The sequence below is a fragment of the Schistocerca cancellata genome, chromosome 1 (genome assembly GCF_023864275.1).
Source record: "Schistocerca cancellata isolate TAMUIC-IGC-003103 chromosome 1, iqSchCanc2.1, whole genome shotgun sequence".
NCBI classification, from domain to species: Eukaryota; Metazoa; Arthropoda; class Insecta; order Orthoptera; family Acrididae; genus Schistocerca; species Schistocerca cancellata.
In genome coordinates, this window is record NC_064626.1 from 522,172,544 (window position 1) to 522,194,548 (window position 22,005).

A 22,005-nucleotide genomic window follows, 5' to 3' on the forward strand; every position below is an offset into this window, starting at 1 on the left:
AATATAAATACTATACATAAATGTCTGTGTCTTTTTGTACATACATAACCCTTAAGGTAAACCACTTAACAAATTTTGACAGCATCTAAACTTAGTGCGTAGTGCTAAACATTTTTTTCACATCACAGAAAAATTTAACATTCAATTCCAGACTTTATTCAGAAAATCAAATCTCAATTTGCATGAATAAGATTCTATATTAAAATATGTTTATTATGGAAATATACCATGCATCTTGTGTGTGATAGGCATGTTTAAATGTTACATTTCACAGACACTTTTATTGATAAGGTTTTCCAATTTTTTGATTTCCAGAGCAGTAGTCCTTTAGTCCGTTTTGCTGTTCATCACTGTGTACATATAATGGGTTCAAATATACAGCAATAGGCCATGCAGCCAAATGAAGCTCAACTTAAGTTTAGAATACACTCTTTTTCCCTCCATAAAAGAATTATTTTATAAAGTAGTGAACCTACTTTTGAATATGAGTTGCTTGTAATTGCCTGAAGGGTGTTTTTGCATGCCTGCAGAAGTTCTGTGGGGCTCCCTCTGTGACATGAAATTTGTTACTGTAAAATGTAGTGGATTATTGTTGAAGAGCAAGAATTAGTCAGAGCAGTTGTATTGTGATTATAAGCTGCAGAGTTTTCTTTTCCAGAGGCCAACATAGAAGCTATGGATGTCCAACATAGGTGAAGGAGTAATTATTTTTACATACATTCCCAATTGTTTCTCCACATGAAATAGCCACTGCCTATCCAATTCTCTGCAGACTGCCATTAAAACTACTTTGATCTCTTATTTAGTAGGATGATTGCAAACAGTTTGTTTGGTGTTGATTACTTCAGACTTCGTGTTCTTTATAAATGTACACTACTAATTTCACTTCACATTCATTGTAAAAGGAACACACTGTATTTTTTTCCTACAAAGGTGATTTCTGATAATTCATTACTGAGGACTGGGGAAGCAAGAAAGTTCTGCATCAGGTTCTGTGAAGACTGGTACTCCTTTAGCAGTTTAATAAAGTTTCACTTCTAAACACATCACAGTTCAGTTTTGGTACACAGTAATAAATATGTTGAATGATATAAAAAATGTTTGCTTTCTTTCAGTCTGGAAGAAACAACATACTTTTTCAGTATTTTTTCAAATACATATAAAAAAAAGTCACAGCCGTTCTAAACGAAGACACATGGTAAGACAACTTGCAGTTTTGTAAGACTCAGTCTGGTACAGTCTATAGAAAAAAAAGCAGGCATGTGAACTAGCAAAAGCCTTTCCTGGAGTATATGTCAGTTCTGACTAATAACTACAGAGTATTTTAAGGAACAGCTACTGGGTATCAGGAGGCAGCCTTCCAGACTCATTTCATGCACGTAGCTGAGCATTTGAGTGGGGTGGGGGGCTGGTGCTGTCAAACAGTGATTGTGTGGTCGCTGTGTCCAACTTCTCATTCCACAAGTTCATGAAGGTCAAACCTGGCTGAAAATGTTGGACACTGTGGGTTAAAAAAATTGTTACATGCTGTTTAAGATTGTGTCCTTTTAAAAGTAGTACTATTTCAATTTATTGCTGGCAGTATATAGGTCCCTGAAAACTCTATTTTCTTGTACAGCTGTTCAATGATAGACCAAGTGGTTTTTATTAGATGCTGTGAGAGAGGCTCTTACAGGTGTCTACTGTCAGGATTACAAGCAGACTATGAGACTGTCTGAGGGCATAATAGTGGGACATTATGATGACTAGGACTGATACCCAAATTTTTTGCAGGCCACAGAAAGTAGCAGTATACTGGATTCTTAGTTATTGTTGTTCAGTTGGTAATATCAGGAAAATCTAAACAACCATACAATTTTTGACAGTCTGTATCATTTATATTTCTTCTCATACATGCTGACTTCCTAATGTGGAGTAACTTGACATGTGAGTAGGCAACAATAAGCCGAAACATAATTATTATAACCTGCATACAACATGTAAGTGACTTATTACAATGAAGGTACAAAAATAAAGATACAACCAAAGATTTACACCTGACCAGCATCACACTGCAGCAATGTACATTGGTCAATAGTCTTTGAGGTGAAACTCATGTGCCAGTCTCAGTTGTCATGATGTTAGTGGATAGGCAGTTCAATCTCTTGAGACTATAGTACATTAGCAATGCCATGAATGTCATTTGATGAGCAAATGTGAGAGTGAATACTGTAGTAGAAGAACTTAGTTTCATGCGACGAATGTAAAGCTCTGGATTTTGGTGATGTGTCTTCTGTTTCCCCATGTGACAGTGGTCATTTCTTTTCAGAAATATTGTGCAGCACTAAAGTGAGTACCGTATGACACAAAAATATGCAAATAAAGAAGTAATGCTGACATAAAGTAAGGTTACCCACAAAGTGTCTCCCTAGAGGCATAATCAGAAAGAAAACATGGTTGGCTGGAAACATGTTTGGGAACAGGTACAGCATTTATTGTGCTACTTGTCAATATATTTAGCCACAGGACTGAGACACTTATCATACTGTAGGATAATTTTTTATTGTTTGTCATAAAAATCTGCAACATTTTGTCACTAAAAATTATATGATTGTTTGCCACACAGCAATCTTTTAGGATGTCAGAAAGCATTGAAATTCTTAGGAGTAAGAACAGTGTAAATGGGCAGGTATCACTATGGTGCCTTCATTGAGCAGACTGCATCTGCTGTTGAAATTTATTTCAGTTCCCAGATAGGATATATGCAGAAAATAGCTATTGAGACTTGTAGTTTTAAAGCAACAGTTATCTGTAATGGTCAGCAGTGACTGTTCCACAAGCTGTTTGTCACTGTATTCTTGATTGTGTCCATGTTTAGTCCTTCAAAAAAGTGGCTGCACTATCAATACACTAGCTGCATGCTCATGACATCCAGCCCATATGCTAGACAGAACTAACTCTAAATTGACGTTGACACTGTAATCTGTGTATATGAAATCTTTTTTAGAGACCTACCATTACAACTGGCACAAGGAAGAGTTGGAGTTACCATCTTCAGCTATTAGAACTGTAGATAAACAGAAACTGCCAATAGGCACATTGATGGCCTTGACCTGAACCCCTCACAAGTGGGCACTTACATTTGACGCTGTATTGCCTGCAGTTTTAACAGTTGTGGGGAGTTTACTTTGTGACACTTCTTGCAGAATAATCATTGATGTTCTTACAATTATGGTTACAAAGATGTCAAGTTACAGCAGTTCTCAACATAAATCTACTGTAGGTTCAAGATTTATTTTTTGCTAGTAATATACTGCCTTCACTCACATTAAACTTTTCTGTTCAAGTCCAACACAGTTTGGAGGTATTACTACATTTTGAAGACATTGGTGTTTTTGGATTTTACATCTGCTTCACCTAATCACAATCATTTGGTCACAAAATGTTGTGATGCATTGATGTCAAATTTCCATATTTTTATATTGTGTGACCGAATGAAGACGACTATGTGCAGGATATGTAACCCCCACAGACATTAATCTAGTCCTTGGAAATGTAGTTCTCACTCCAAAACATGTTGGACACAGACTGAAAAATATAATGTTTGCAGCTCGAGATGGCATATAACTAATTAAAAGAATGTCTAACCTAGAAGTTACAGTCACAGAGAGCCCTAGACAAAATTAATGGTGTGCTTTCAGGTGTACCAGATGATTAGTTTACTACATATTTATACACAATATATGTCAGAATAAAAATGTCAGAAAACCTGTTCCTTTTAGTGTTCGCTACCTTTCCTTCGTTCTTGTGGTTTTTCCTTTCTTTCCGTTTTATGTTATATGTCTCGTCTGGTTTATTCTCACACTTGTGGCATTGTTTGATTAGGAACAAGGGACCGATGACCTCATAGTTTGGTCCTTTCCCCCCCCTCTTTTAAATGAACCGACCAACCTAAAAAACTGGGACAAAGGCTTCAGTTTAAACAAGGCTCAGGGCCTGGTGCTCCATTTATTAAGATCTCCTTGGCCATCTCATCCACCAGAACTAGTAAAGCCTGAGAGAATGCGCATTTCACAGAATAGCAGTATGACCTCAAAAAACAAACTTCAAAGAGTGTAGCTGACACTAGGGATTGCACTCAGCTATAAATAGCGATGCACCAAAAATGATATTGCACAGACAGTTCACTGGTGTCAGTAGTAATTAGTGCTCCCCAACTCAAAGAGAGGATAGAGAAACTTAATGCAATTTATGGACTACTCAGGTAGAGAATGAGGGGCTCGTACAGGACGTATTATAGCGACAACTGACGGTGCTGAATTTCCCTCAGTTCTAATATTCACACCCGAGACCACCACCATAGAAACAATAGGATCTCGAACGGGTGTGACTAAAAGGGAGAGGAGAATCAGAAGAGCTGCAAGCTAGAGGAATTATAGCATTATCACAAAGAAATTCAGAATATCATCTAATGAACGTAACTAAACAGAGCAAAGCCAGCTGTCCAAAATGATGTATCTGTCCTTTTTCCCTCGGTCGGAAAGCAAATGCCGGGACATGGCACTCCACAAATTAATCTAGAAGAAATGAAAAAAGACCAATAAATCAATTGCCAGTCGAAAACAGATGGTGAGCCAACAGAACCAATTTAACTCTTACCCTAAGCCGAAAAAGATGCCACGTATCCTCACCGGTGAGTGCACCTCAATCGGAAACGGTCCAGTATATTAAAAGGAAGCCCGGTCGGTGTTCGTCTAGCTCGTACTCCGAACACAGTCCGCAGGATCCGAACGCTACTGCCGGGTCGCTCCAGATATCGTGCATACGTACGGAATCTACTACTCGGCCGTACACCCAAAATCACGCTATTAATCGGTGGCGCCGATAGAACCTGAGTTATCGTATACGAGTTGTCTGCTAATGTAGCGAGGCCTGTGCAGCTTTCTCCCGCCCCCGCTGTCAGAGAAAGCCGTGGCCGGCCACGACGGACGGGATGAAGCCCTCGCTGCCGTCGCGACTGCGCACCCAGAACCAGTCCTTGAGGTGGCCGCTGACGAGCGCGACGACGTCGCCCTTGGCGACGGAAAGCGTGTTGCGGCCGCGGCTGCTGTAGTCGGAGCGGATGACGAGCAGCGTGTGGCGCGTGCCGACGGCGCGGCACTTGGCGCTGGCGGCGGCGCGCAGGTACAGCCGGTCGACGCTGCGCTCGCCGCACGCGGACACGGCGTCGCGCGCGCGGTAGCAGCGGCCGGCCGCCGCGCCCGCCGCCGACGCCGCCGCGCCGGAGGCGGCGCCGCACTCGGAGCGCGTGCCGTCGCGCAGCTTCTCGCTGTCGGTGCGGTTGCCGAGCGGTCGCGGGAAGATGTCGGCGTGCGTCTCCCAGCAGGGCTGCGGCTTGGAGCGCTGCGGCGGCGGCAGGATGCCCAGCGGCAGGCACGCGCCGTAGCCCACGTAGCCCTCCTCGCCGTGCGGCGTCTGCACGTACAGCCACGACTGGTTCTTGAAGACGGCGTTCACCACCATGCCGAGGGGCAGCGACAGCTCCTCCTGGTAGCCGCCCGTGCGCGTCTGGTACAGCACGCACGGCGACGCCAGCACCACGGGGATGTTGGCCGGCTTCTCGATCGAAGCCTGCTGAAAGATATGCTATGATTAATTTGTATCTATACAGAGCACATGCGCTTTATCCGTATAACACGTGAAGCTCTTGCTACAGATACTGTGTTATGAAATGTAACAGCCTTTGCCAGTTTGTATTAGATTGGTGAATAAGTTCGTGAGCCGTGGCAGGCTTCCTCTTTAAATTCCCGCCCCGCGCGCCTGGCGTACGTCACTTCTCGCGGCTCGGAATTTATGGCACCAGGGAGTGTGGTGGAGCCGCGCTGGGTAAAGCTCTGTATAGGGAAAGTACGGCCAGCTTGCCAGTGGCCGCCATTTTCGGCCCACTGCGCCACTGGTGATACATGTATCAGTGGGACCAAAATGGCAGCCATTGGAAAGTTGGCCGTACCTTCCCTCTGCAGAGTTTTACCCAGTGCGGCTCCACCGATATCAAAACACCAACTGCCCGTGTGACCCGCTGCCGTTCCTTGCTGCCCAGCGCTAAAGCTCTGTATAGGGTAAGTACGGCCAACGTGCCAATGGCCGCCATTTTGGGCCCACTGCGCCACTAGTGATACATGTAATATAAGGTATTAAATCCCACAACACGACTCAAATCAGAAATTTATCGGATCGTAATGTTCCTTCCACAAAGTGACTTCCACTGAGAAGACCCAACTGCAAATTACCACATCAATGTTCTGTTCAGATGTTTAAATGTGTGTGAAATCTTATGGGACTTAACTGCTAAGGTCGTCAGTTCCTAAGCTTACACACTACTTAACCTAAATTATCCTAAGGACAAATACACACACCCAAACCCGAGGGAGGACTTGAACCTCCGCTGGGACCAGCCGCACAGTCCATGACTGCAGCACCCTAGACCGCTCGACTAATCCTGTGCGGCCAAATGTTCTGTCTTTTGGTAAAACCCGTGCCCACAACTAGTGAATAAACAGAACTTTTAAAGGACTATCAATCACTCCATGGCACCCTCCAGTCTGATTTCAAAACACCAACTGCCCATGTGATCCGCTGCCGTTCCTCGCCACCCAGTGCTAAAGCTCTGTATAGGGAAAGTACAGCCAACTTGCCAATGGCCACCATTTTGGGCCCACTGCGCCGCTGGTGATACATGTATAAATTGCTGATTTGGGTCATGTTGCGCAACTGAATACCTTGTGGCGCTGCCTTGAAAGGCTGTAGGGTAACGTGCAGCAACCGGAGACACTTGTTATTGCAATTCAGTTTTCCCACATTCAGCAATGGATTCGATGATTTGGTAATCCTGTACATTGTTTTAAGTGCGACCATGTTTAGCCTTAGACCAGTGGCAGATACAGAAAAACCTCAAGGAGGGGGCTCTAAAGACATCTTGAGTTAGCCAGCTGGGGTGGCCAAGCAGCATTCCTTAGTTTTTGAGTATCCCACTTCTTCCCGCAATGATTTTTTCCTAATGTTTCTCTTAAACTTTAGCCTGCTCCTCACAATTACTGAATTTTGGCCTGAGTCTATATCTGCTCCTGCGTACGCCTTATGATAGCTGATATCGGAATCTGTCTCTGACCATGACGTAATCCAGACGGAATCTTACCGTGTCTCTAGCTTTTCTCCAAGTATACCTCTTCTTCTTGTTAATCTTACATAAATTCTTCACTATTACCATCTGAAGTATATTGCACAACTCAAATACTCTTTCTTCTCTCACATTACTGCTGCCAACCCGCATTCTCCTTTAACCCTTCGTTCTATTCTTGCCTCTTCGATCGTTTCCAATCCCTCATGATCGCTAAATTTTCATATCCCTTTACTTATTGAATTACCCGTTTAATATCTTCATATACTTTCCCTGTCTCTTCATCTTCTGCCAGCCGGTGTGGCCGTGCGGTTCTAGGCGCTTCAGTCCGGAACCGCGCGACCGCTACGGTCGCAGGTTCGAATCCTGCCTCGGGCATGGATGTGTGTGATGTCCTTAGGTTATTTAGGTTTAAGTAGTTCTAAGTTCTAGGGGACTGATGACCTCAGAAGTTAAGTCCCATAGTGCTCAGAGCCATTTGAACCACATCTTGAGTTACCTTTAGTTTTACCGTAATAAAAAATAACCAAGTCACGTACAAAGTTTAAGAAAGTTTTTTTTTCAAACTGATTATAAACATATAAAAGACAATACCATCTTATGGTATAAAACAGTTACAATTGTGGTTGTCTTCCTTAAATGATGAATCCTATGCGCCTATTTTTTCAGGCAAATTGGTTAATTACGTTAACAGTAGGACAATCAATGTCAGGGTGAGTGTTCAACAGAGCTAAGCCATTAACTGGATCCTCCTTCATATTCGACTTCAGCCATGTCTTTGTACACCGCAGTGTTGAAAAACTTCTTTCTACTGTAGCAATAGCTGCAGGTAGACAAGCAAATATTTTGTACAGCGTGTGCAAAGTAGGATAGTCAGCTCTAGGACAAACAGACTACGCTTGCATAACAGAATCACGATCATTAAGGGCGTTTATGCTCGTTCGCTTGTATTGAAGAATCTCTCCCATTAGTCTCTTTTTAATCACAAAAAAGTGAGTCTTCTTCAAAGAACGGTAGTTCAGTTAAGCACTGATTCAATTTACGTGCCAGATCATTACCGCCCCGCGCGCCCCCCAAATGTATCCGCCACTGCCTTAGACGTCTAGTGGCTAGCGTTGCTGCCTCTGGATCACGGGGTCCCGGGTTTGATTCCCGGCCGGTTTGGGAATTTGTACGGGCGCTGATAACGGCGCAGTTGGGCGCCCCACAAACCACACATCATCATCACTGCCTTAGACCGACTTTTGAAGAGGATCATCTGAAGTGTCCGTTTACCTGAACAAGTACTGTGGTCACAGGATTGTATTAAGTGAGAATGACAGTTGAATTTAGATGCTCCCTTAATCTGGTCCAGTTTTCTACTGTGGTGGCACGCTTTGACTGCCAGGGACCTGGTCTCAGTGCGTGCTAATGATATTGTGGCTGTTAGCGTCTCCTCTGTATATCGGCTTCACGGAATGCAGTCCCGCCGGCTACCCTTGGGCTGCATTCACTCAAGTTATGTAAATTACTGTTTGAACAATGTTTTACAATCGTGCACATTTTGGTGTTTGGGGCTGAGTTGAGTCAAGTGCTCTTGTTGGACATAGTGTCGAGCCCCGTTAGGATGGCCACATGTTGGTCAGTTTTACGTGAATAGCACGTGTCATGTTGAAATGTCGTCCAGTCTTGTGAAAATATAGCCTGTTGATAATAATAACTAACAGTCGTATTTATGGTTCATGGGATGTAAAAGGCAAAAGGAAATAAAACTGTTAAGTGTTACTATGCTCTGAAGGTTTCTTATGTTTTCGTTCGCTAGCCATTTGTGAGCTGAAGAGTAAAAGAAATTTATTCCCTGTCTCAAATGTAGTTACAGCTTACTGTATTTAATTGTTCAGCTGTTTGTTATTGAAATGTTTTCATGGGGGGTGACCTTTTCTCACCTTTTATTTATTTATCTATATATTTACCTTTTGCTACAAGCAGGTCCTGACTACTAATTATTGCTTCTCGTCATTTTTAAATGGCGTTCTTGAGCCGCTATGCATGCATGGTCACTTATTGAATCACTTAAGTGATTTCTATTGTTTATCTTAATAGAATTTTTGCTGTCTGTCTGAAGGCAGTTATATCAATCTGTTCACACTCGTTCTTTTATTAATCACTTAACTGCTCATTGCTCTGTCTGCGTGAAGGCAGCTCGATAAATTTGTGCGCCTGTTTATTTTTTACTATCTAGATGCAGTTGGAGGTGTTCTTTAAGAATTTCCTTTTCCTCTAAGTTACTCTGTCTTCCAGTATAGTTATTAAGTTTTTAAGTTTTTAACCTTTGAGGTGAGTTATTCTTCAGTGTTGTCTTAAAAGAGTCATCTGTTTCGAAATATTAATTATTTGCTCATTTGTTAAAGTATTTTCTGAGTTGTGGTTCGTAAAGGTGGAAATTTTGAGTCTGAAATTATGAAATTATGTCAGACAGAGCTTTTGCCTTCAACTATTACCTTATTAGTCACTCAATTAAAGTGTGTAATTTCTTAAATTTTAAAACTCGACAGTGATGTTTGTAATCCTGTTACACTATATGATTTTAGTTATTAATCGTGAAATAATTATTTTAATACACAATGGTGAATGATGTGAACCCCAGTCCGTCCAGTCCTTCCATTTAATTATCTGTTTGCCTACTGGAGGTTCGAGTTTGTAGCGTTTTTGTTTTGTGTGTTGGTATTCCCGTTGCTATGGGTTTATTTAGCGACTGGCATTTTTTATTTGCAGTTCACTGTTGCTTTTCTAGTTAACGTACTATCAGTTTGTCATTTGGAGACACTGAGTGGAGCTGTGGAAGCTAGAAAATGGAATTACAAGTGGAGAAATCGGAACATCTCCAACATGTTCTTCTGTTTGAGTTCAGTGGAGCGGTGACAGCAGCAAAGGCAACCGGAAATATTTGCGCCGTGTACAGGAATAATGTTATTGGACAGAGAACGGCAAGAAAATGGTTTTCTCGTTTTAAAGAGGATCATTTTGACATTAGTGAATCTCCACGTTCAGGAAGACCTTCGGGGTTGATGAAAATCATTTAAACGCATTAATCCAAAGTGATCCACGTCAGTGTACTCGAGAATTAGCAAATGTGATGAACTGTGATCATTCCACCATTGTACGACATTTGCATGCAATTGGGAACGTTCAAAAATCGGGTGTATGGATATCACATGCTGTAAGTCAAAATCACAAAAAACAGCCGGTGAATATATGTGAATCTCTGCTTGCTGATCATGAGTTGGTTCATGAAGAGTACCAACCATTCCTACCGTGTATCGTTACTGGTGACGCGTAACGGCGTCTTTATGCTAACATAAGGAATAGAAAGGAATGGTCGACCTCAAACAAAGCAGCAACTCCCCGTACTATGATCTGCCCTTATCCACAAAAGATAGAGTTGGGCATCTGATGGAACAGCGAAGGTGTGGTGTATTACGAATTGCTTCCCCGAGGTGCAACCATTCCTGCTGACTTTTTTTTTTTTTTTTTTAAAGAAAAACTATGCAGGCGTTGCGGTGGGAAGTGATTCTTCACCCACCTTATTCACCTGATCTTTCGCCCTCAGATTTTCACCTTCTCCGCCCTCTCTTGAACAATCTTAGGAACTTCCTTTCGGAATGAAAATGTGCCCAGAACGTGGCTCGACGAGTTCTTCGCCTCAAAACCACTTGATTTCCACAGTCACGGAATCGAAAAGTTACCTCAGCGTTGGCAGATTGTTGTAAATAGTGAAGGAGAATATATTATTGATGACTCAAGCCTTTGATATGTGTATCTGTTGTGTTTATTAAACTTATGGGAAACGCTACGAACGCGTGCACCAACCTAATAATATATTACTCGATAACAGTTTTTAATGGTGAACGCAATACGGTCATAGTTCTTGATCCCATGACGTGCCATTTCAGATTTTGGGTGTTAATTTGGAGACAATTGATACTTTTAGTAGATAACTTGGTGATTTTGTTTCATTCTTTAATTAACCTTCTGTCAGCAACGTGAAATACCAGAATATGTTCTACAATGTTCAATGTTCCAGGAAACAATGAAGAATATGCGTATATTTGTGGCTCTCGGTTCATTACCCGTACGTTGTAGACGGAAGGTTAATTATCACAATCAGAGAATAATGTTTATACGAATTTATGCAACAGTACATTGTTTCCATTATGTTAAACCATAAAATTTTCTGTAAACTGTAATTTTATACGCAGACCAGAGACTAGCAAGGGATTCTACTTCATGTTATTGTGTACCTGTGGCAGAGTGCCGAAAACGGATAGTGACGAAACAGTGTGTAATTTTCCGGAAAATGAAAGCAAATGTAATTAAACTAAACGAAAGCTCACAAATTTGTCTTAAAATGTTAGATTTGTAAATAGGTTTGTAAATAATTGTCACATCAAGACTGTTACAATATTGTCGCTTTATAATAAAAGTAATACAACTTAATATTTAAGAAAGCTGCATGCCCTCGGGAAAAATTACGGCTGTAGTTTCCCCTTGCTTTCAGCCGTTCCCAGTACCAGCAAGGCCGTTTTGGTTAGTGTTACAAGGCCAGATCAATCATCCAGACTGTTGCCCCTGCAACTACTGAAAAGGCTGCTGCCCCTCTTCAGGAACCACACGTTTGTCTGGCCTCTCAACAGATACGTATACATGGAAGAATCCTGGAGATACTAGAACGTATCAGATAGATTATATAATAGTAAGACAGAGATTTAGGAACCAGGTTTTAAATTTTAAGACATTTCCAGGGGCAGAGTGGACTCTGACCACAATCTATTGGTTATGAACTGTAGATTAAAACTGACGAAACTGCAAAAAGGTGGGAATCTGAGGAGATGGGACCTGGATAAACTGACTAAACCAGAGGTTGTACAGAGTTTCAGGGAGAGCATAAAGGAGCAACTGACAGGAATGGGGGAAAGAAATACAGTAGAAGAAGAATGGGTAGCTTTGAGGGATGAAGTAGTGATGGCAGCAGAGGATCAAGTAGGTAAAAAGACGAGGGGCTAGTAGAAATCCTTGGGTAACAGAAGAAATATTGAATTTAATTGATGAAAGGAGAAAATATAAAAATGCAGTAAATGAATCAGGCAAAACGGAATACAAACATCTCAAAAATGAGATCGATAGAAAGTGCAAAATGGCTAAGCAGGGATGGCTAGAGGACAAATGTAAGGATGTAGAGGCTTATCTCATTAGGGGTAAGATAGATACTGCCTACAGGAAAATTAAAGAGGCCTTTGGAGAAAAGAGAACCACTTGTATGAATATCAAAAGCTCAGATGGAAACCTAGTTCTAAGCAAAGAAGGGAAAGCAGAAAGGTGGAAGGAGTATGTAGAGGGTCAATACAAGGGTGATGTACTTGAGGACAATATTATGGAAATGGAAGAGGATGTAGAAGAAGATGAAATGGGAGATACGATACTGCGTGAAGAGTATGACAGACCACTGAAAGATCTGAGTCGAAACAAGGCCCCGGGAGTAGACAACATTCCATTAATCAAAATATCCACGGGTGTACTGCCGGTCTACAGTGTCCAACGGGCACAATATTTCGGCGATCATACATGTCGCCATCATCAGGTGAACTGACGGACTGAGCTCCTGTGAACGTGCCGGCACGGAGATCCGTACACCATGACTGCTCAGAGGGAACTGGATTCGGTCGCTGACGCTTTACAAACGGGCCTTGGCCTTGGCCCGAGGTGTAGGAGTTTAGACCTATTACAGTCGTTCCTCCTGTTCCTGGTGATGCGATGGTGATGTGGCCTCACTGTGTGGTGTGTCCTCTCGTTGTCCGGTGTCTATCCTGTCCTGGCTACTAGCATGCAGGCATACTAGTGGACTTCGATGTTTTAGGTCTTCTTTGTCTCGTGAGAGACGTTCTGCAGCGCTGTCTGCAGACAGCTTCCTCGTGCCGTCGCGAACCTCGTTCCTCAGCCGCACGACTGCGTCGTCTAGGATGTATTCCCAGTCGCGCGGCGTGAAGACCGGGTTCGCGTCGATCTTTCTTTGTGACGAACTCGAGCAGAATTGCCCGATGCCCGCCACGTATCTCAAACGGCCTGTGCGGGAGCGACGGCTTCCGTACCCCTTCCGCCTGGGCGAAGAGGTACGGGTTCTTTTGGGCGTTGAAGCGCCCATCCCGTACCAAGGTGGCAATCTTCTTCAGCACGTTTGGCATTTTCGTGCTGTCCGGGAAGGGTATGATGTCCGTGCGAAGATTGCCATCCTCTTCTTGCTTCCCATTCTGTGTTGCCCCGCCTGGAGTTGGGGAAGGAGAGGACGGTGCCACGTCCGTGGGCGTCTCCCCGGTCTCCTGTATTGCTACAGGTTCCGGGGCGACGTCCGTTTGAGTGTCCACGTCCTTCTGCGACGGTAGGTCCGTCTGCGTGACAGCGTCCACCCCCACCGGGCACACCGCAGGGGAGGCGGGCGAGGGGGCGGGAATCATCATCTTGTTCAGAACCCGCAGCTCCTCGCGCAGCTGCTGGAGCTGACGATGAACTGCGACAACTTCTTCTTTGAGCGCGGCCCATTCTGCCGCAAAGGCGGCTCGGAGGCCGGCCATGGCGTCATCAGTGGCGGCTTCTGCTTCGTGACGGCGCGGCTCGCACCCCTCGCCGAAGCGGGGGGGCAGGGCGGCCGTCGTGGCGCTTGACACCGCCGCAGCGCGTGGTACGGCGGGCTGACGACGTGGCTCCCTGAGGTAGCTGCAGCTACGCGAGTTGGCGGCGTGTGGCCCGCTACAGTTCGCGCAGCTGCTGGCCACCCTACGAGGCTTCGTGCAACTGTGCGTGTCGTGAGCCGCAGCGCACTTCAAGCACGCGACGACGTTCCTGCAGTCACGCGCAGTATGGCCCAGCTGCTGGCACTTGTAGCACTGCTGAATCTTGCTCTTCTGCTGAGTGCGCTTGCGCTTTGGCTGCCGTTGGCGGCCGCTGTTGTTCCCCATCGCATGGATGAGGATTTCCAGTGCGGCTGCAAACTGCTTCCCTTTCCGTCCAGCCATGGCGTTGGGCTAGTGGCGTTGGCGTGCGCGAGCGACGGTAACGATGTGAGCCGCAGCGAGTGACGACCTCATAAACCCTGACTGTGGCTATAATCTTAGCAAGGCTTGGGAACCAGCGATTGGGTTAATCAAGAGTAAATCAAGCAAGCGTATAGTTGTGACGACCACGGCGGACAGAGCCATCACTCCGACGTCATCTCAGACGCCGTCGCAATCTGTTCCACCGGGCGACCATGGCGGCGAGGGACCGCGCCGCGGGCGGATGGCATTTAAATCGGCCGCCGCCGCGACCGAATCCAGTTCCCTCTGAGCAGCCATAGCGTACGGATTTCCGTGCCGGCACGTTCACAGGAGCTCAGTCCGTCAGTTCACCTGATGATGGCGACATGTATGATCGCCGAAATATTGTGTCCGTTGGACACTGTAGACCGGCAGTATACCCGTGGATATTTTGATTATCAAATACGCTGGGAGAAACTCAAGAATCACAACATTCCATTAGAACTACTGACGGCCATGGGAGAGCCAGTCCTGACAAAACTCTACCATCTGGTGAGCAAGATGTATGATACAGGTGAAATACCCTCAAACTTCAAGAAGAATATAATAATTCCAATCCTTAGTAAGCAGGTGTTGACAGATGTGAAAAATACCGTACTATCAGTTTAATAAGTCACAGCTGCAAAATACTAACACGAATTCTTTACAGACGAATGGAAAAACTGGTAGAAGCCGACCTCGGGGAAGATCAGTTTGGATTCCGTAGAAATATAGGAACACGTGAGGCAATACTGACCTTACGACTTATCTTAGAAGAAAGTTAAAGGAAAGGCAAACCTACGTTTCTAGCATTTGTAGACTTAGAGAAAGCTTTTGACAATGTTGATTGGAGTACTCTCTTTCAAATTCTCAAGGTGGCAGGGGTAAAATACACGGAGCGAAAGTCTATTTACAATTTGTACAGAAACCAGATGGCAGTTATAAGAGTCGAGGGGCATGAAATGAAAGCAGTGGTTGGGAAGGGAGTGAGACAGGGTTGTAGCCTCTTCCTGATGTTATTCAATCTGTATATTGAGCAAGCAATAACGGAAACAAAAGAAAAGTTCGGAGTAGGTATTAAAATCCATGGAGAAGAAATAAAAACTTTGAGGTTCGCCGATGACATTGTAATTCTGTCAGAGACAGCAAAGGACTTGTAAGAGCAGTTGAACGGAATGGAAGGTGTCTTGAAAGGAGGATATAAGATGAACATCAACAAAAGCAAAACGAGGATAATGGAATGTAGTCGAATTAAGTCGGGTGATGCTGAGGGAATTAGATTAGGAAATGAGACACTTAAAGTAGTAAAGGAGTTTTGCTATTTGGGGAGCAAAATAACTGATGATGGTCGAAGTAGAGAGGATATAAAATGTAGACTGGCAATGGCAAGGCAAGTGTTTCTGAAGAAGAGAAATTTGTTAACATCGAGTATAGATTTAAGTGTCAGGAAGTCGTTTCTGAAAGTATTTGTATGGAGTGTAGCCATGTATGGAACTGAAACATAGACGATAAATAGTTTGGACAAGAAGAGAATAGAAGCTTTCGAAATGTGGTGCTACAGAAGAGTGCTGAAGATTAGATGGGTAGATCACATAACTAATGAGGAAGTATTGAATAGGATTGGGGAGAAGAGAAGTTTGTGGCACAACTTGACTAGAAGTAGGGATCGGTTGGTAGGACATGTTCTGAGGCATCAAGGGATCACCAATTTAGTATTGGAGGGCAGCGTGGAGGGTAAAACTCGTAGAGGGAGACCAAGAGCGCCTAGTTTGTCAGTTCTTTGGAATTTGTTGGCTTAAATTGTAAAGTAAACCACGACGGCTGCTGAAAAATTCGGACGTACCAGAAAATGTGTTAAGGAATCTCCGAACGCAATTTCCCAGGTCGCCATGGCTGTGTGGTTTGTCTAAGATGTACATAGGAGGCGTTCCGTTGTGACCAATCATTTTTGCTACTGATTCTCCAACTTACGGGCTACCAAAGTATCTAAGCAAATGACTTAACCCAGTTGTTGGTCGCTGAGAACACCAGATTAAAAACGCTCAAATGTTCTCGGACGTAATTAAACAAATCAGAATCAATCCAGATGAAATAATGGTCAGTTTGGAAGCGGTCTCTTTTGAAAGTCGCTGTACAATATGCGTTAACGTTATTAGCAGACGACTTTCATCCCAAGATTATCAAATTGTTACACCGTAGTTTGGTGACCACCTACTTTGTGTATAGTAGCAAATTTTATGACATGTCAACTTCACGTTCCCTTACAGGCTGCTGTGTCGTGGTTGTCAAAGAGAGTGTTGGCTGAGTGGCAAAGACAGTGGCTGGAAGCGACCAACAACATACTGCAGTCGGTCAAACAGACTATTCGACCATGGCGCATTTCCTTTCGAACTCCACGAAGGTGTGAAGTGGTCCTCACTCGCCTTCGTATCGGCCAGTGCCCAATGACGCATGATTACCTCTTGCGGCGAGAAGAGCCACCGGATACAGTGTTTGCGGCGTCTCACTCACGGTGCATCATGTTCTAACGTCCTGTGTGTGGTATGTTGATAGGAGGGAAGCCATTGGTCTATCGAAGGACTTACCCTCCATTTTCGGCGATATCAAAACAGTAGTAAGGCGTTGTTGACATTTTGTGTGGCGTTTGGATCACTGCCCAGTTCAATTGGACGCAGATTTCGATGTGTGTTTTAGTGGCTGGCTTATCCTTTTAACTCCAAGATCAACCAGTCTTCTTACTGACTTCCACTGTTTTATTTTATTAATTATTTTAACACGTGACAACGGTATGACTAGATCTAATGGAAATTGTATGTAACATTTTCTGTTTGCTATCCTTACATGGCCTTTGCTCTTCCTTTTAACAACAGTATTCCTTGAATGAAATTACAATGAAATCCAGACCATTAGCTGCTTACAGGCGTTGATAAACATCAATAGGGACAGTTGAAAGTGTGTGACCCAACCGGGACTCGAACCCGGGCTTTCCTGCTTACATGGCAGATGCTCTGTCCGACTGAGCCATGGAGGAGACAGATGATAGTGCGACTGCACGGACTTATCTCTGGCACGCTCCCCGTGAAACCCACATTTCCAACTTACTGTCCACACACTATATTCGTAGTGCCCCTGTCCACTATACTCATTACTCGCGGCAGTCAATATACCGATTGCCATAAGAGTTTGAGCAATGTGAGTGCATTCGCACTGAAGAAGTTCATTCGCCGGTAAGCCTTATCTATATAAAAACGTTATTGCTGACGGCCATGCTGTTTAGCACCCAACAGCTTTAAATCCATCCATGATTGCGGAATAGCCATGGTTTCTCCATTGTGTTCGACAATTGGTAATTTCTTTATGAAGAATTTCGGAGAATAAGCGGTAAATTCAGCTTCTCTTCGTCCATCTTGCTTCTTTCGCTATGATGACAAAACCTTTATTATCTGGCCGCATGGAATCGAAGTTCTTTACATCTTCCTTGATCATACGAATAGTATGCACCCTAATATCGAGATCACCACTGAGCTGGAGAGAGAAGGAAAGTTACCATTTTTAGATGTTCTACTTGAACGACAATCAGATGGGCGGCTAGGCCACTCTGTTTGCAGAATCTAACACACAGTGAGCTATATCACAATATGCAAAGCTTTCATCATCCAGCAAAAAAAGCAGTTTTAAACATTCTGATACATAGAGGTAGTTTGGGCAAGGAAGACCTGAATTCCGAGATTAGGTATCTAAGAAACGTATTCTGTATAGTGAACAAGATATTAACTATATCTTTCGTTACAATAAAAAATAAAAAAAGAGATGGTAATAATCAGAAGTTCGTCAGTCAATCGCACCCTTTCCTTCCCTTCGAGCTAAATTAGGCAATCTCGGGTAGGTGCGGCAATCAGTCCATTTTCCGACCACCCAAGAAAGAGAGATGCTGCGTCCAGCCAAATTCAGCCATGGTCTCGGTGTTCCTGGAATTTGTAAAATTTCTGTCGAAGTTGGAAGCAGTTACATTGGTCTGTCAATACGAACGATTTCAGCACACACAGAGCACTGAGGCCACACCAAATGTTGAGATTTCGACAAACCTGCTGTTGCTGAACGTAGCCTCGTTAACAAACATACGATTGTGCATGATGGAACAGAAATATTATCCCATGCATCGACCTACTAGAATTGAAAGAATACGATAAAATCAGAATATGTAACTACTTTAATCGGGACAGCGGCCACACCCTAAGGGCTGCATGGAAACGGGTACTTGATGCTGAAAGGCAAATGAGAAACAGTGTACACGCTTAAGTAGTCTGTGGTCCAAAAATGTTATTTCAATTTGATGACGGAAGGGCTTACTTATTATTCGTAAAGGGCTTAAATAAGTGAAATAAAATTTTACTAGCCGTTACCACTCGCAGGTTGCAGAGGCGGAGCTGCCGTAGAAAATATACCAAAATTTGTTTCTCAATAATGTATTACAGAGTTTAAACTGTCAGAACGCCTTTCGAATATTTGTCAAAGGGATTTAAATAATAACAATAACGTTTTCGACATTGTTAATATCGAATGGTGTTAACCGATCAGGGAGCGGCTAGTCATGAGGCTTCACTTTGAAATGCCCGTTAGCTATATATTGAAACTTCCTGGCTGATTAAAACTGTGTGCCGGACCGAGACTCGAACTCGGGACCTTTGACTTTCGCGGGCAAGTGCTCTACCAAATGAGCTACCCAAGCACGACTCACGCCACGTCCTCACAGCTTTAATTCCGCCATTACCTCGTCTCCTACCTTCCAAACTTCACAGAAGCTTTCCTGCGAACCTTGCAGAACTAGCACTCCTGGAAGAAAGGTCCCGAGTTCGAGTCTCGGTCCGGCACACAGTTTTAATCTGCCAGGAAGTTTCAAACTGTGTTAATAGCAAAACGGAATGTGACAGTGTTTAATTAAGGTTTTATTCGAAAACTGTTGATCTATAATGTTAAACAGAGGGATGTTGTAGTAAAAATAAACAAAACAATAACATCAGAAAACAATATCCTCAACGAAAAAGTAAAGTAAAAAAAAGTCGCAAGACAAAAATACATCAATACTTGGTCGAACTTATATAAACCGTTTCTGTTATTCATAAATAACTTTTGCGTTTATCAATAATAACAGGAAACTCTGGCCTTTGATCCTGATAAAGAACGTTGCATTGACTACAAAACAACAACGATAATTACACATAATTTTTATGTTTGTGCATGTAAACTCTACTTACATCAAAAATAATTGATTTGACCGTACAGAAGCGCAGAATTTACACGATCAACTAATTTTTATAACTTATAAAAAGCAATTTATATTATGCACTGATGTAAAATACACAATGGACTAACACTGAAAGATAAGCGGTTCTTATTATATGCAAAAAAAAGGGAAATCGTCAGCTCCCAGTTTAATTTGTATTTCTTTCCCTGCCAACGCTGTCATTACTCCCGGTAATCCTATCATTTACTATGTCACTTGTGTAGGGTACCAAAATTACCGAACCGGAGTTTTGATAGACCGCAACACTAGTGCCGTTTACAAACTTCAGCTATAGTTACATAAAATGTCTACTCCCTGGAGGACGCACAACTAGCCAAAACGCACCTTTGCCAATATATCTTCAAATAATAATGTACAGTGAGTTGATTCTTTAGTCCATCAACTTCGAAGGTATCTCTGTTGATTTATTTCAGATTTTTAGATGTGACGACAGGAAAAGTGACTCTATGCTTCATTCACGGAGAGATCTAACAAGAGGGACAAACTGCACACGATCTAAGAATGGAATCTTTCATCTACATTACTGGCCATTAAAATTGCTACACCACGAAGATGACGTGCTACAGACGCGAAATTTAACCGACAGGAAGAAGATGCTGCGATATGCAAATGATTAGATTTCAGAGCATTCACTCAAGGTTGGCGCAGGTGGCGACATCTACAACGTGCTGACATGAAGAAAGTTTCCAACCGATCTCTCATACACAAACAGCAGTTGACCGGCGTTGCCTGGTGAAAGGTTGTTGTGATGCCTCAAGTAAGGAGGAGAAATGCGTACCATCACGTTTCCGACTTGGATAAAGGTCGGATTGTAGCCTAGCGCGATTGCGGTTTATTGTATCGCGACATTGCTGCTCGCGTTGGTCGAGATCCAATGTCTGTTAACAGAATATGGAATCGGTGGGTTCAGGAGGGTAATACGGAACGCCGTGCTGGATCCCAACGGCCTCGTATCACTAGCAGTCGAGATGATAGGCATCTTATCCGCATGGCTATAACGGATGGTGCAGCCACGTCTCGATCCCTGAGTCAACAGATGGGGATAAAGGTCGGATTGTAGCCTAGCGCGATTGCGGTTTATTGTATCGCGACATTGCTGCTCGCGTTGGTCGAGATCCAATGTCTGTTAACAGAATATGGAATCGGTGGGTTCAGGAGGGTAATACGGAACGCCGTGCTGGATCCCAATGGCCTCGTATCACTAGCAGTCGAGATGATAGGCATCTTATCCGCATGGCTATAACGGATCGTGCAGCCACGTCTCGATCCCTGAGTCAACAGATGGGGACGTTTGCAAGACAACAACCATCTGCACGAACAGTTCGACGACGTTTGCAGCAACATGAACTATCTGCTCGGAGACCATGGCTGCGGTTACCCTTGACGCTGCATCACAGACAGGAGCGCCTGCGATTGTGTACTCAACGACGAACCTGGGTGCACGAATGGCAAAACGTCATCTATTCGGATTAATCCAGGTTCTGTTTATAGCAGCATGATGGTCGCATCCGTGTTTGGCCACATCGGGTGAACGCACACTGGAAGTGTGTATTCGTCATCGCCATACTGGCGTATCACCCGGCGTGATGGTATGGGGTGCCTTTGGTTACACGTCTCGGTCACCTCTTGTTCGCACTGACGGCACTTTGAACAGTGGACGTTACATTTCAGATGTGTTACGACCCGTGGTTCTACCCTTCACTCGATCCCTGCGAAACCCCACAGTTCAGCAGGATAATGCATGACCGCACATTGCAGGTCCTGTACGGGCCTTTCTGGATACAGAAAATGTTCGACTGCTGCCCTGGCCAGCACATTCTCCAGATCTCTCACCAATTGAAAACGTCTGGTCAGTGGTGGCTCAGCAACTGGCTCATCACAATACGCCAGTCACTACTCTTGATGAACTGTGGTATCGTGTTGAAGCTGCATGGACAGCTTTACCTGTACACGCCATCCAAGCTCTGTTTGACCCAACGCCCAGGTGTATCGAGGCCATTATTAAGGCCGGAGGTGGTTGTTCTGGGTACTGATTTCTCAGGATCTATGTACCCAAACTGCGTGAAAGTGTAATCACATGTGAGTTCTAGTATAATATAATTGTCCAATGAATATCCGTTTATCATTTGCATTTCTTCTTGGTGTAGCAATTTTAATGGCCAGTAGTGTATTTGCACAAATGTGTTGTCAAATATATCGGTGCAAAGAGCTATCCTACAAAATTCAGCTCGACGTAATTCTGTTTCATTTAACATTTAAGCATTTCGCAGTGGAGTGGTACTAACGATAACTTACCGTCACTGGCCACTGAAGTCGCATATTCGTTTAGCAGATTTTTTTTTTTTTTAATCATGAAACTCGGTCACTTCTCATGTGAAATCTTTTGGCCACTGAGGGTATATAATTGGGCTACTTGTTTCCTGAGATTTCTGTATGTAGAATATTTAACAGTACATTTG

At 43.7% G+C, this 22,005-nt stretch overlaps 1 protein-coding gene across 1 annotated transcript in view; it reads right to left on the bottom strand.

The window, feature by feature from the left end:
* Positions 1-855: 855 nt before the first annotated feature.
* Positions 856-22,005, bottom strand: part of LOC126187869 (uncharacterized) — a 1,070,755-nt gene continuing 1,049,605 nt past the window's right edge. The window contains exon 6 of the mRNA XM_049929241.1: positions 856-5,610. Coding sequence (XP_049785198.1) covers positions 4,939-5,610 — 672 coding nt within the window. The 3' untranslated portion in view covers positions 856-4,938. The remainder of the gene's footprint in view (positions 5,611-22,005) is intronic.